At 41.5% G+C, this 15897-nt stretch overlaps 1 protein-coding gene across 1 annotated transcript in view; it reads left to right on the top strand.

The window, feature by feature from the left end:
- Nucleotides 1-6586: 6586 nt before the first annotated feature.
- ADAMTS5 (ADAM metallopeptidase with thrombospondin type 1 motif 5) overlaps nucleotides 6587-15897 on the top strand; it is a 64410-nt gene continuing 55099 nt past the window's right edge. The window contains exon 1 of the mRNA XM_075593932.1: nucleotides 6587-8234. Within this exon, the coding sequence (XP_075450047.1) occupies nucleotides 7176-8234 (1059 nt within the window). The 5' untranslated portion in view covers nucleotides 6587-7175. The remainder of the gene's footprint in view (nucleotides 8235-15897) is intronic.

A 15897-nucleotide genomic window follows, 5' to 3' on the forward strand; every position in this document is an offset into this window, starting at 1 on the left:
AGTCCTACTTGGGGGCGGTTTACGTTTGCTGCCCTGAGCCTCTTTGTATGCTCACCAGATTCATTCCCCAACCATTTGGTTAGCAGGCTGAGTTCTTCCCTCGCAGAGTAGCCCAGACACCTGATTGCATCCTTGAAGGTGGATTTCCATATTCTGTAATTCTCAGGATGGTCGTCAAAGTTGATAAGTCCTGTTTGCACCATATCAGGTAGTATCATGTACTTCCCCATGTCTGTTATGCCTGATGCATCAGTATGTTGGTCTTGTGGAGCATGTGGTCAGTCGCATCCTGGTATGTTGCCCTGTCCACCGTATATGTTTGCAGCGTTGGATTATAAGGTTGAGTGGGGTCGATCGTGCGTCTTTGACCTATGTGCAGAGTGTGCATTTGACCTATGTGCAGAGTGTGCATTTGGTGCAATGATGGTTGCCGGGAGGGACCTTGCAGTCGCCGCATCCTTGGTGTGGATGTGCGATGACTATTGTTTAGTGTGGGGAGTTGTGTTTCTCCATGTGGGAGTACCCGGATTGCGAACCTGTTGTAGTGCATCCGTATGCGTGCTGGCGTGTGGATCACTGTTGTGGCTGCAGCTACCCCAGGTAGTGTATGCCTTTGAAGAAACAGTGTCTTCTCCACGTGGACTTTGCAAGGCTTCAGCATCTGTGATATCCTCCTCATCGTATAGAGATGGTGCGCTGGTGTTTATGCTGGGAAGGCTCCTCACATAGGCTTTAGTGCGTTGGGCTGGATCCTCTGAGGCTATCTGACTGTACGATCGCTCCCCGCCATCCTGCCGCTCGCCTGCTTCTAAGATTTTGGCTTTGGCTGTGGCGGTGGCGACGTCCTCTTCCTTAGGGCTTCTAAATCTGCGTCCAACTCAGCCTTCTTATGTGCAGAGGCTGCGGCGGCGGAGGCCCTCTGCTCCTCCTCTTCTATGCGCACTCTCTCTAACCTTATGGAAGCCTCTTTCCGACCATATTCGGCACTAGCACGTGCGGCCTCTGAGGTTTGCACTAGTGCTAGACGTGGTAGATTGAGCTGACTTTGCTGACCTTGATGAATGCCTGGATACACTGGAACGCTGTGATGCAGTCTCCAGCAAGAGCTCATTTCTCTCACTTTGTGCTTCCATGATGGCGGTCTGCACGATACCGTCATGTTCCAGATCAATCGTTTTTTGCAGGTCATGTTCTCACAGGCTTTCTTCCATGTTAATCCTTGTCAGATGAAATATGCCTGTGACAGCATTATGTAACGTCTATGGCATGACTTAATTTGAGTTATAGCTTGCTTAATCTGCTTTTCTTGATCGCTAATGTTTCTGGCATTACACATTTCAAGTTCAGTATTTTCCCATGCATTTCTCTAACTTGTTGCGGTGTGTGTCAATGTCAGTGTCGTACTTTTCGCAGGCCTTATTTGTAAGTGTAACTGTCCGCTTAGGCCTGGCGCCTTCTTGCATCTGTTGCAGTTGTGTATTGGTCTCAGCGCCTGAGTTATTACTCTCATGCGTGGTATCTGAGTTGTCACTATCATGCGTGATGTCTGGTGAGGGTCTGAGTTCTGCCATGCTGCCGGTGTATGTAGACCTTAGCTTGTACATGTGGCGTGCAGTCTGTTACCTGCATCAGCGATTAACTACTGTCTCAGATGGTGCTGGTCGGTGTCCTGCAGCAGTCAGCGTATCGATAGCTGTACTTACAGGTGTCCATGGCTCTGACCTGTGTCCTGGCGGATGTCCGGTGTCATGGCCCTTGTTAGTCCTAGACGTGGGGATGTAGCGCAGAGGTAGGTGTGATGGCTGTACCTCACTGTGTAGCTGTGACTGCAGCTGTGTATGAAACAGGGGCTCTACACTCTGCAGCTGTAATGCAGTATCTGAACTTCCATAAAAACTGTTGTACTGCAGCTTGCCTCCCAGTAGTATGGCTGTAGAAACTTGAGCTTTCTGAGCTGAATACCTAAGCAATAAGGTGTCCTTTTTACTATTCTGGACCAAGCCAACCTTAGCCTCTGATTAGGTCCATGTAGCATAAACTCATCCCCTTTAAAAAGCACACAAAGTCCTTCTATTTTCTTAAATTTTATTGGATAGGGTTAACAGAAATATAAAAGCACTTGCATGTAGGTTTGTGGTAGAAAGTGGCTCTTGTGAGGGGAAGGTAAAAAGGAATCCCTTTCTAAGGGAGCAGTGGAAGTTGCATCTACTCACTGTGTCTGCTGATAATAAGAGAAAGCACACTTTCCTTTCCAGACAGGTACATTCCAAAGGGGCATTGTATTGTATTGTATTTTATGTCTTTATTTATATAGCGCCATTAATGTACATAGCGCTTCACAGTAGTAATACATGTGGTAATCAAATAAATAACAGATAATATAAATAACAGATCATGGGAATAAGTGCTTTAGACATAAAAGTAACATTCAGGAAGAGGAGTCCCTGCCCCGAGGAGCTTACAGTCTAATTGGTAGGTAAGGAGAACGTACAGAGACAGTAGGAGGGAGTTCTGGTAAGTGCATACTAATAAAGAGAGAAAGGCAGGGGGAGAGGGCTAAACCAACTCAAGCTATGAGCTGTGAGAGGCTGCCAAGGCAACTGACTGGTGGCTTGTGGATAGGCTTAATTGTAGAAACAATGTTGCAACTACATAGCAGCACTGGCTGCTTCAGAACAGGGAAACACAACTTTCACTAGGGAGAGCTGGCAGCCTGAGAGCCGAAAAAATACACAGAAAATATACAATCCTGTTGCAGGACAATATCACACTTAAACGCACCAAAGGGGAAAAAATGTAATGTAAATCTGTAATTAACCATCACTGGGATGTTTATATGTTATCATTAGGCAAACATATTGAAATTATAGTACAACAATCAACCAACATTTGGTTTTGATTTTTAAAGTTATTTTGTAAAAAATGTTTTTTACGTAAAACCTTTAAATAGAACGATATCCTTTGTCTATTGTGATTGTAGGAAGTAAAACGATTGTATCATAGTTGTAATTTTTTTTTATTCTCAGTAGAATGTGTTATATATTTATAGCAATAGCAGAGAAACCCCAAAACATTCACAATACATGTACTGTATTTCCTGTGGACCTAGCAATCTTTTTTGTGATAATAAAGGCTCTAGTATATGAAATGACTCATACAGGGCCATCCAGAAAGGATCTTGATCTCAGACCTTAGTTCACGTCATGCCATTTATCTCGCAATTTAAAACAACAAAAAAATGTTCACATAGAAGAAAAGATTTACAGAAAATCCATTCCTGTATCAGTGGGTGTTAACGAAACAATTAAAGTAAGATCATTTTACTATTGCACTAGTATTAACAGCATTAGGTTGCTAATGCACCGTGAAAATTTAATTATGCACATGGCTGTTACTGAAATTTTATCAAAATGTCAAGAATTCATATAAAAAAATCAAAATGTGGAATTAAACTCTTTTTCCACTTGCTTGACTTGTACATTTTGAACCTAAAATGATTGCTGTGGCCTGTCGTACTGCACATTGTGTTTCTTATATAGTGCTGCAGAATGCACAGTGCTGCACATACAGATGTAGCAAGACTTAGGCTGCGGTCCCAGTCACTACCCGAGGCGTGCGCTGTGCGTGTAAGCACCGCCCCTCAATGGGGAAGGGCCCAGTACGCACCTTCATGCTAAAGGTGCAGCCGTACTGCAAGATTTTTTAAACTCAATGAAATTGAGTTCAAACCTTGCGACGGAGGCGTGGCCACGCCCCCACTTGCGGTTCACCCAATGAGGGCGAACCTGACGCGTGACGTGATGGCCACGCCCCCGCAAATCCCCGACCACGCCCCCTCCCGTCGCATGCTTCCCTCTCTCCTGGAGACCGCAGATCGCGGTTAGCGCTGTGCACGCGCCGCCCCCCCACCGGGCGCGCGTGTCACAGACATGACTGGGACCGCAGCCTTAAGCTGCAGCCAGGGTGACGCTGGGCGCACTGGCGCTCGAGCTCGGTGCTCATTTTTCTTGGGGGATTTGTGGCCAACCACTTGCGTGTCGGAGGGCGCAGCTATGACGTCACAGAGCTGGTTCACCCTCATTGGGCGAACCGCACACACGAAGCACCAGCGAGCTGCAGAAACAAATTTACTTGTCTCTGCAAGCAGCTGAGCGGCGTGCGCTCACGTGCACATGCACGCATGCGCTCATGCTGGACAAACACATTGTAGCAATGTGTTTGATCGTGCTGAGTGCGAGCGTGCGCACCGCTCAGCATCACCCTGGCCGCAGCCTTACTTTTTTCATCACTTTGTCAAGCCGCGGCACCACAGCACTACAGCACTGCAGCACCGCAGCACCGCACCTGCCACCAGTGCCAGAGGATTATAGCTGCGGAGAGTCCGATCCGGAAGCATGGACTGCCCGCAGCACGGGAGTCACGGCTTTAAGCTTTTTTAACCGCAGCTCTGGAGACATTAAGTCTTGCTACATCTATAGGGCATGAAACACACAATATACAGTATTCCTGTACTGAGAAATTTGCAATCCAATGTTGGCACTCACCACACAGGGAATTCAACAATTACCTAGATCTGTCTAAAGTCACATAACAAGGAGATGGTACGAGAATTGTACGCATATGCACATCAAAATCAGTGCACTTACAGTGGATAATGCAACTGTTTGACATTTGTCAGTATCTTCATCCTTTTGAGACCTCCATCCTCTTTTAATATGAGACATTAAACTGTTCTTCTGTATTTCCACACGGCAATGTCACATTGAAGAAAGATATTAGTTACGTTTCTAATATTTGACACATATCTCTTTGCCTGAGATTCACACTAATTTAGATATCTTGGTGTTTTTATTCCCTTATAAAATGGAAAAAAGGGACTACTCAATATTAGTTTTTTGGTAAAAATAAAAAATAAAAATAGCACTGATATGGATCCTTGGAGCTAGACACTTCTGTGACGGTTCTATGTAAACTCTAACAAAATTGCAATCTTGAAAAAAAAGATGCTAAACAACTTAATACAATGACTCTGAGGCAGAGGCTCAAATTGTATCTGTAAGCACCAACCTTACAGCAAAAACAGTCTTATACATAGAACCTATATATTTTGTCCCTATCTCATCTATGGGTTTAGATTTGTACGCTTCTTAGAGAAGGGACCTTATTACTATTGTTTCATGATGTTTCATATTGTATGTATTTTATGTTTTGTTCTTGTTCGCATCTTGTACTGTGCTGAACCATACAAATAAAATATGATAATAAATGTGGTAACAAACATGGAAGTCTTTACATGTACATGACAGAAAGCAGAAAGGGTTGCTTGGCATGCAATAAATTGTTACTTAGTGAAATGTTATACTTGGGAGCACTCAGTAGAAAGGCAACAGCAAAACAAGATTTGATGGCACTCTACCTGTATGTATCTTTGTCATCTAGAGGTTAATCATCCTTCCTAATGAAACCTACTGTACATACACATAATGAGTAAGCCATACATTTAGAAAATCGAGGATTACAAATATAATTTGGTCTATAGATTAAAATCTAATGATTAGAATATCCAATAGTCAGTTTGGAAGCAAATATTTATACAGAGATATCCACAACCTATAGTTATAAGTGTGACTTTTATGCAACGATGTACACATAACAGTTCTCAAATTGCACTATTTCATTGCCAGATTTTTTTTTTCGATATAACGATACAGCACTTAATGGGTTAAGTATAATCATCTAATGTATACAGTACTAACGCAAATGCCATTGCCTTTCTCCCCCCCCCCCCCCCAGTGTTATGCTTGTAAATGTTAGCCCTTAGTTTACTTTCAGATGTTCCTTATAGTACTTGTCTGTATTATCTGTTTACTCATTTCTGTGACCTGCTCCAGGGTTATATAACCAGCATTTAAAAGATGAAAGACAGATGAAGACATCACTAGACAAATGGTTAGGATCTGTTTTTCCAGCTGCATTCAGGGCATTTTCAGAGTGCCACTGACACAACATACTAAGTAATTGAGACCTCCTAAGTAAACATTTTTCATCAATAATAACAATTAAGTAACACCCTATCTGCCTTTACCTGACAGCTTGTTTTGCAACAGAGAGGCACTAGAGCAGATACACAGTACCAAAAGTTGATAACATGTTCAGCTAAAGTGTTCATATGATACAGTGCACATAATGAGCCGGACTGCAGTTATGTTTCAAGCATATAAATGGGAAATTCCTAATACCTTTAACAAAACTTACTAGGCAAAACCCTTATGTCCACAGCAAGATCAGATATCACCCTAGTTGCACAATGTACATAAGCCGAGTGCATCTGAGAATTTTGCGAAACCGACCTCAATCCCTATAAACACCCCCTCCCCCAGATCTGTCCCAGCTTTCAGGAAAGGACATTAAAATCATATTAAAAAAGGCTACAGGACATGAAGTCAGCTGTTAGTCAACAGACAGTTGAGAAATACTGGAGCAGAATCCTGAACGCGGTGACTCGAGCAAGATTGAAAGGAAAGCTTGGGTTACTTCTTCCCCAAACACACAAACACACACACACACACACACACTAACACTTTCCCTGTGAGTGATTATTGAAGGGAAGTGTGGGAGTGGTACTTTACAAGCTCTCCCTTTAGGAGGCAGCCTGCAGTGACGACTCATTGAAAATGGCATTCCGGTATAAATGCATTGTTCCACCTCCTCTCATCTTCACATTTCTCTCTCTTCTGTTCTTGTTCACATCTACCGACTGGGGAGGAGGACAGACTGCAAACAGTCAAGTGGGCAAGTTCAGCAGCCCTCTATGCTCAGGCGCTCGTCTGTTTTGCTGCCTCTACCCAACAAAGGAACAGAATTGCTCCAGTCTCTGAAAGTCCTAGGGGACAAGGAGTGACAGCAAGGAGTGACAGCCACAACTCAGCACAGCATTGGAGATAGTAGCAGCTGTAGGGTAGCAGTGCTAGTGCCTTTGTAATCCAGCACTTATGTCAGTTTCTGCGATCTGATAACAAATCACCTTATAAGCCACTGTGTAAAGAAAGTTTATACATTGCCTCGCCGGTCCCTGCTTCTGTTGACATTTTATTCCCGGCTGATTCAACCCAGACGAGAGTTTTTTTTTTTTTTTTTGGTTTTTTTTTTTCTTCTCTCCAGTTTCCAAACGAAAAATGGTGCTGATATTGTTAGTGCTGCTGCTGGCTACTGAGTTGCACTTTGCTGCTTCTCTCCCTAACAGGACTGCAGATTCCAGGACGGGGGATCCACCTGCCTATTATAAACATCACCATCAGGCTGCTGCTGAGCAGCAGAGGCGAAGCGGCATAGTGCAGAACATCGACCAGATTTATGCAGGGGGAGGCAAAGTGGGCTACATCGTGTATGCAGATGGGAAGAAGTTCATCTTAGACTTCGAAAGGGACGATCTGCTGCTCTCCCCCCATTTCAGCACCAGGTACCTAGGACGCATGCATCCTCAGCGACGTTTGCACCGGCACTGTTTTTACAGGGGGACAGTGGACTCCAGCCCCCAGTCACTTGCAGTATTCAACCTATGCGGGGGATTGGATGGTTACTTTGCAGTGAAGCATGCCCACTACACCATCAAGCCTCTAATCAAAGGGAAAGCAGGCGAGGGGCAGGTGTACAGCGATGGATCAGAGAGGGTGCTTCATGTTTTCATCAAGGATCGCTTCAGTTTTGAGACTGTACCTTCCAGAGCCAGCTGTGAAACACATGGCTTTGGCAGAAAAATGCATCAGCATGGGAAAGGTTCCACTAAGCATGCCAAAAAAGACCAGCAAACCGGGGAAAGCTTTCAGAAAACCAATCAAACCTACACCCCCACTGATCCTATCCTTAAAGAATATTTTTTGCAGAAAACCACAGGAAAGAAACGCCAAAGGCGATCTATATCTAAGTCCAGACATGTGGAACTCCTAGTGGTAGCTGATGAGTCTATGGGCAAAAAGTACGGGAAGGACCTCCACCATTACCTATTGACTTTGGCTTCCATTGCATCGCGGCTTTACAACCATCCAAGCATTGAAAACCACATCCGCTTGGCAGTGGTGAAGGTAGTGATGGTCACGGACAAGGAGAAGGGACCAGAAGTGAGCAAAAATGCAGCCACTACATTGAAGAACTTCTGCAAGTGGCAACATCAACACAATCAGCTGGATGATGAACATGATGAGCATTATGATGCTGCAATCCTGTTCACCAGAGAGGTAGGTCATTGTAATGCAGCCTCTGGAGGGAGAAATGCTCTTTATTTTCATCAATGTCAGTCCTTACATTGTCTTCCATTATCTTCCTTGTTTACTTTAATTTATTTTATCCCTCCTTCTTCCCTGCCTATTCTTCTACACAGATATCTTGGAACTAAGTGTAGAAAAATCATGGTTTAAGGCTATTGCAAATTCAGACAAGGGATCCTAAAGTTGGTATTTCTCAGGGTAATACCCTGACAACATGGACAACGTGAATATTCTTTATAGATCTTCTATAGAGCTCAACAAACGTACTATTTAAAGATTATTCTTACTAGGTCAATTACACTATTGCAGTGTGAAGACAATGGACGTTAAGTGAGAAATGTGTAACCTGAAAAGCATATTTATGGTAACAGACTATGAATAAGGTTTGTGTTAGTCTTATAAAAGGTGTCACAGTCTAAACATCTAATTTGCTGTGAAATGACCGTTTTACTACTGTCTGACATGTATCCTCATATTTGGAACAGGTGCAGTTCATTGCATTGTACTGTATTTCCCCTAGATCCAGATGGCACATTCAATTGACAACATAGCTATTCAATTTGTATGTAACATGTTTTTTTAATTTTGAGATATACAGTGAATTTATCACCAGCATTTAATAAATAACATTCCATGCCAAATCAAGGGGGAGTGGAGGGGGGTATGCACCTTTGGACACTTTTTCTCTTGGTAGCTCAATAAGGATCCCTGTCATATTATCTTAATTCATAGATCCAAGACATGACGATGTGAGGCTTCTTATTTTATTTAAAGTTATTTGTCAGAGAAGTGGTCTCTGTGCAGAGATGACCGAGTGTTCTTCTCCAGAGACTAATTCTCTTTTAAATATCCTTCATCCTTTGCAAAACCTCAATACACTACAGTTTTGATAAGTGCTGATTTCAGAGATTACATTTTCCATATGTAGCTCATAATTAGTATTTGTTTACTTAACCCAATTCTGTCCAGAAATGTATTTTCATCCAGAATCTATGGATTAATCGAGAGATCAATGAGCACTGATTTGATGCAGGTGAATCTGAATAGTAAAACATCAGTAATCTTACTTCCTCTGTTTTATTCAAAATAATGTTCATGTATATTTTGTTCCACTTAAAGACACAACACAGTCATTGTGTAGCATTGTTCTAAATATTCCAGTCTTCTACTTATTTTTGGCAACTCACATTTTTGCCTTGGGTCACTGTGAGCATTTTATAACCAAGCTGCACAGGTTGGGCGGAGGAGATTGCAAATGTCAGTGCTGCAGCTGAAAGTTTAAACAAGGCCCTAGAGAATTCCTTCAGCTGGCTGGCTTTCTTTCTTGGATGACTGCTTTATATTTAAGAGGTCGGCCCAAGCCTTAAGGAAAGGCGTCGGCAAAGTGGATGCCTGAACACTGCTCTTGTGGTTCATGGGTAGGACATGATTGTGAATCTTACCCATAGAGAGGTATAAAAGTTCAGACAATCTCTTATCATAACCCTAAAAGTAAACTTGCTTCTTACTTCGTGCAAATTGTTGCAAAATATGCATATTTAATACATATACTGTATCTATTGAAAGTAACGCAGATATAGCTTACCTTGAAAATAATTGACATTATACACAGCTTAACCAATTTGCTTTTTAATGGACAAGTCAGGTCTGCACTTTGTTTTATACCAGTACTTTGAAAGTACAAGTGCCACTCTTTTTATTTATCCTTTTTAATGTGAGAAGTTGCATGCCAGTCTCTAAGTTTATAAACGCATTTCCACATCAGAGGTCTGGAAAAAATGTCCCTGGAATGCCTTGTGGAAACCACTCCTCCAGATGGCATAGCATTACTTTTATAGCTGGAAATACTTATAATAGTGGGCACCATTTTTGCCTTTCTGCACTTGTGCATTCTTTCTGCAATCTGAATAAACTGATCCATCCTGTTAAGCAGTGGGTGACATTTTACAATACGCTAAATCTTTGAGCTAATTATAGGTCACTGTGAAATTGCAGATGTTGTGTTTCCCTGATGTTTAATATGATTAGGAAAGTATTCCTCCTCTGAAAATTTACATTTCTGTGCAGTGTTTGTGCCAAACCCTCTACAATCTTGCCTGGGCCACCACTGGTATATAATTTCTAACAGATGAAAGCCTGCAAAAATAAATAAATGGTTCAAGTAAACTAGTTGTTGAAATTTAGGCTGTAAAATATACAATATGACATTTGTTTTTTTTAGCTATATATAGATAAGCAGTGTTACCTACAGTAACCTAACTAGAAGCATATGACAAAGATTTAGTCCAAGTTAACCTACTCTAGAGATGTTAGTTTTCTCAAGAAGTGAAAAGTCCACACAATGAGGCAACATGTATGGAATCTGAAATAATGATGCACGTTGCTGGAGCATTGCAGTATTATATGTTTTCTGTAAAGTGATATTTACATTACAAACAGTTTGCCTGACTTAACCTTTTGTTAAATAACAATGAGCAGGAATCTAAACTTGAATGGCAAAAAAAATCTAAATGGAAATGTGTATTGCACATTCTTCCAAAATGATCTCAGCACATTTTTGTTCAATAAAAAAAAAACAGCAATTGGCATAGCTGCCTGACTTTTAGAAATGTTTTGAATGTATGAACTTGGTTGCTAAGCAACAAGACGCTAAGCTACCATCTCTGTGTTTTGATGGGCGCTGATTGCGCCAGATGTCTTCTTCTGGTGGCTTGTTTATCCTCCATGAAGCAAATGTGTGAGGTACATTTTCCATTTCTGTTTACTAGCTAACGCTGCTTTGAACTTCATGTCTATGTGTTAGCAGAATAATATTTGCATTTCATCTGTCAAACCAACACATTTCACAAGCAGTTGCTAGCCCTGAGATGCAATGCAAGTGCAGTATGCACTAAGTGAGCACATGACAATGAAGAACTTTCGCATACATATATTTAATTTGTCAGACACACTACCCAGAGGGGCTTGTACATTCTGTTCTGTTTTTGCCACGAAAGATGTTTGTAAATATTTTCCCAATGCTTGCGATGTCGCATACTTATGTATATAGTTTGGTTCAATTCTTGTGAGACAAGAGAAGTTTAAATTGCATGCTGACAAGACTGTATACAAAAGGTGTTATGTTGCATGTTTACTAGACAAACCAATGCAATGTTTCCCAACCCACCAATAACATAGTTTGAATTATCCCTTCATATGAAGCATAGCATTATAACATTATTAGGTATAAGAAAGTAGTAAAATCAGAGATTAAGAAGCATCTGTGCAATTACAGTGGATATGAATCACATACCAAGCATTTTTATGGCTTAGTCCTTTTCTTTCTATCCTTTATAGAAGCTTTGGTCGGCATCCCAGTTGTATGATATTGGTACATTTATAGTTGATTATAACTATTTTAGTATATATGTCATGTATGTTATTGAGTTTTTATATTCATGAATGGAAATTATTTGAAAGGTGTGAATACCTACGGAGATTTGAGTTCTAATTCACAAGAGGGAGAAACACAACATAGCAAATTATGGCAGAACTGTGTTAGAGCTTACCAACATTCACTATGTCCTGACTTTTGGCTAAATGTCAACACTTATTTTTGTTGTATGTATGTCTAATTTTATTTATATAGCATCAACTAACTTTACAATATTACAATAGGAGGTAAATAATGTACATCACAAGCAATGGGAATAAGTGCAACAGGTAAATGACAACATACTGTAAGGCTAAAGGAGACACTATCCCAAAGAGCTTACAATCTAACTGTTATGTTGGGAGGCTTACAGACACATTAGGAGTAAAAAGTGCATTATTAGAAGTGCAGACATGGGAGGTCAAGTGCATCTGGAGTTCATAGAAGAGGTGTTTAAAGTTGAATGAGATGGTTCTTTTAAGAGGTGGATTTTCAGCTGGCCTTTGAATGTGGAAAGTGAAGGTGCTTGATGAATATTGAGTGGAAGAGCGTTCCATACGTAGGGAGAGATTAGTGAAAAAGGTTTAAGACAGGAGAGGGCTGTAAAGGTAAAAGGTGCAAAGATGAGACAACCTTGGCTAAAGCATAAGGGGTGAGTAGGTGTGTAACGAGAGATTAGAGTTGAGATGTATGAAACTGAAGAGGTGTGTAGAGCCTTAAAAGTAAGGAGGAGAATTTTATCGTTTATATGGAAATTATTAGGAAGCCAGCAGAGAGAGACAAAGACACGCCTAGAAGAGCAGGAGATAATTTGGGCAGTGGCATTTTGAATGGACTGTAAAGGAGAGATGTGAGGCAGGGAGACCAGATAAAAGAATGTTACAGTATTCGACACGTGAGAGAGCAAGGGCCTGTATTAGTGTTTTAGTGGTGCTGGAACATAGTAAGGGGCGTATCTGAACAATGTTGTAAAGGAAAAAGTGGCACGATCTAGTAACAGCATTTATATGTGGGGAGAAGGAAAGGGAGGAGTCAAATGTAACCAACTAGGCAGCGTGCTTGCGATATTGGGTTGATAGTAGTGGTATTAACTGTAATCGAGAAGGGAACAATGGGACCTCGTGTGGGGCGAATATGAGAAGTTCTGTCTTTGCCATGTTAAGCTTCAGGCAACGAAAGGCTATCTAGGCTGAGAGCTGATATGCACTGTGTAATTTTTGACTGGACTGCAGGTGTAAGGTCATGTGTAGATAAATAAAGCTATGTATCATCAGCATAGAGATGACTGATGAAACCAAAGGGGTAAATTAAATAACCCAGTGAGAGGGTATGCAGAGAGAAGATTAAGGGACCTAAAACTGAGCCTTGAGGTACACCTACTGTACTAGAGAGTTCCATAGAGGCTGAGGAGGAGTTGGCATGAGACACTTGGAGAGAGTCGTAGGAAGAAAACCAGGAGAAGTGGCAGGAATGCCAAGAGAGTAATGAATGTGTAGTAGAAGAGGGTGGCAAACAGTATTGAAACTGAGGAGAGGTCAAGAAGAATCAGAATTGAGAAGTTTCCTGGAGATTTGACAATATGGGGTAATTGGTGACTTTGGTGAGTGCAGTTTCTGTAGAGTATGCTGTGCGGAAGCCTGATTGGAGAGGGTCAAGTATGTTATTGGAGTTAAGAAAGTGAAGAATATGTAAAGTGGTAAAAGCACAGAGATGAGTTAAAGATGTTAATGAGGATGGGAACCATGGTAGAAGCGAGAGGTTTCAGGAGATTGGAGGGAATAGGGTCAAGGCTGCATGTGCTGGATGTTGAGGAGAGCAGCAGGAGAGATACAGTACATCTTCCTCTGTAACTGGAGAGAATGAGAAAGATGGAGGGGGATTAGGAAGGGGTGTATGGAAGGGACAGAGGGGATTTCTTTGCAGATAGCTTCCACCTTGTACTTAAAATAATTTGTAAAGTCTTGGGGTTAACTGGAAGGAGTGGAGCCATGTGTGGCGGGAGGTTGCAGAAGGGTGTAAAAGACAGAGAAGAGGGGTGTTGGTTGGATTTATGCCTTTTTATAGGAGAGGTGAAGTAACCATGTTTGGCAAGAAAAGGAGCAGAGTTAAAGCAGGACAGAATACATTTGTAGTGAAGGAAATAAGGCAGTGTGACTTTGTCCAGAGTCATTCAGCAGAATGCGTGCAAGAAAGCGTTTCTGTGTAATTAGCCGGGGTTGTGGGTTGGAGTGCCATGAGTCTCGATGTACAGGAGAAGCATACTGGTTAAGTGAGGAGGAAACGACAGTGTTGTAAATTGTGGCAAGACTGTTTGGATCAGAAGTGGGTGCTAATAAAGCAAAATGTGACACTGTGTGCTCATTTTCATGTAATTTCCCAGAATTCCTGGCTGCAGTGGAAGCACTGCATGCTAAGAGATAACGGTTCAAAGCAGGGTTGTATACCTATTTATGGTATGTGATTGTGCTCACAAGTTATATTTTTATTTGCTGTACACTGTACGGTGGAGCTTTTTTGTCACTTTTTACTCACCATAACTTATATAATGTGTTGTTCCAATGTCCTATTGCAAAGCCAGTATAACCAGCCTCATGCTGAAGAGACCCAAAAGGTTGAAATAGCTGTCTGTGCTGTGAGAGGTTTTACTTGCTATGCACTTCTTTAACCCAGGCTGTGCTAAAAAAGCTGTGTAATACGGCAGGCATATGCTTATAGGGGTCCATGTTAAAAGGGTCATAAAGTAAAAGATGACACTACTTATTTGCATGTAATTTCCCACAAATCATATTTTTATTTGCTGTGCTAGTAAAGAAAACTTTGATTCTATGATGTATTCCAAGGACTGAATGTTTTGAGTGAAGCAAGGAGAGGCTGTAGGTTGAGTGTGAGGAGCGTGAGAAGTGTGTGTGAGAGAGAGAGAGAGAGAGAGAGAGAGAGAGAGAGAGAGAGAGAGAGAGAGAGAGAGAGAGAGAGAGAGAGAGAGAGAGAGAGAGAGAGAGAGAGAGAGAGAGAGAGAGAGAGAGAGAGAGAGAGAAAATGTGACGGGGTTATGTGCAGAGAGTGGGATAGGAGAGTTGGAGAAATTGGATAAGGAAACGTTTTTAGTAAAGCATAGGTCAAGGAAGGGGCCATCCTTGTGGGTGCTCCAAGCAGTCCATTGGAAGAGACCAAAGGAGGAAGGGAGAGAGAGAAAGCGAGATGCCCAGGATTGATTGGGGTCATCAATGCGACAGTTCAAGTCTCCTAAAAGAAGAGTGGGTTAGTCAGAAGAGAGGAAGAAAGATAACCAAGATTCAAAGTAAGATAGGAAATTGGAGTGTGAGGATGTCGAGTTAGGTGGTCTGTAGATGGGAGTAATACGTAGAGCGAGTGGAGAGAAAAGGCGAATAGTATGGGCCTCAAAGGATGATAATGTCAGGGAAGTAGATGTATGTATGGTTCTGAAATTTACAGTGAGAAGAAAGAAGTATTCCTACGTCAACCCCACGTTTCAAGGGACGAGGTGTGTGTGAGAAGGAAAGACCACCATAGGATAGAGCTGCCTCCAGGGAGAGTGCGATTGAGACAGCCAAGTTTCTGTCAGTGCAAAGAGGTGAAAAGAATGAGAGAAGAACAGGTCATGAACAGCTAGTGTGTCTTGAAAGCTGTCCCCTCATTGATGCTGTTAATTGTTTTTCTACTTATCTTTCACTCTTCTTACATTTATGACAAGTTTTTATACTATTGTTCATACATGTATTTCTCTGTCTGGCTCATGTTTGTGCTCACATGACTCAGTTTTGGGCTCTGAAGTTTTCTGTTTTCATTTGTTGTCATTTGATGATCTCATTAACAATTGTAGCTTCAAAAGCCACGTAAAACAGATGACGTTTGAATCTAATTATCTGTACCAGATCTATTACCATCTGTACATTGTTATATCTTGGATTATCTGTATGTCATTTGTCTTTGCATGTCCCTTCATCACAAAAGACTTAAAGCTGCAGTTCAGGCTGCCGGTCAATTCGTTCTCCGTCTATTGATTGGCAAAGTTTGGCGACATCTTTAAATATGTTAAAAAAGAATACAAGAAAATTGGTCTTTCAAAGTTGTTGTTTTTTAAAACAAAAAATGCTAAAAGTATTTTTTCTTACTACAGAACTGATTTATTAAAAAAAACACACATGCAGGATATTGACTGAACTGCAGCTTTAATATGACCAAGACAGGACTCAAAAATGT

The sequence above is a fragment of the Ascaphus truei genome, chromosome 3, assembly GCF_040206685.1.
Source record: "Ascaphus truei isolate aAscTru1 chromosome 3, aAscTru1.hap1, whole genome shotgun sequence".
NCBI lineage: Eukaryota > Metazoa > Chordata > Amphibia > Anura > Ascaphidae > Ascaphus > Ascaphus truei.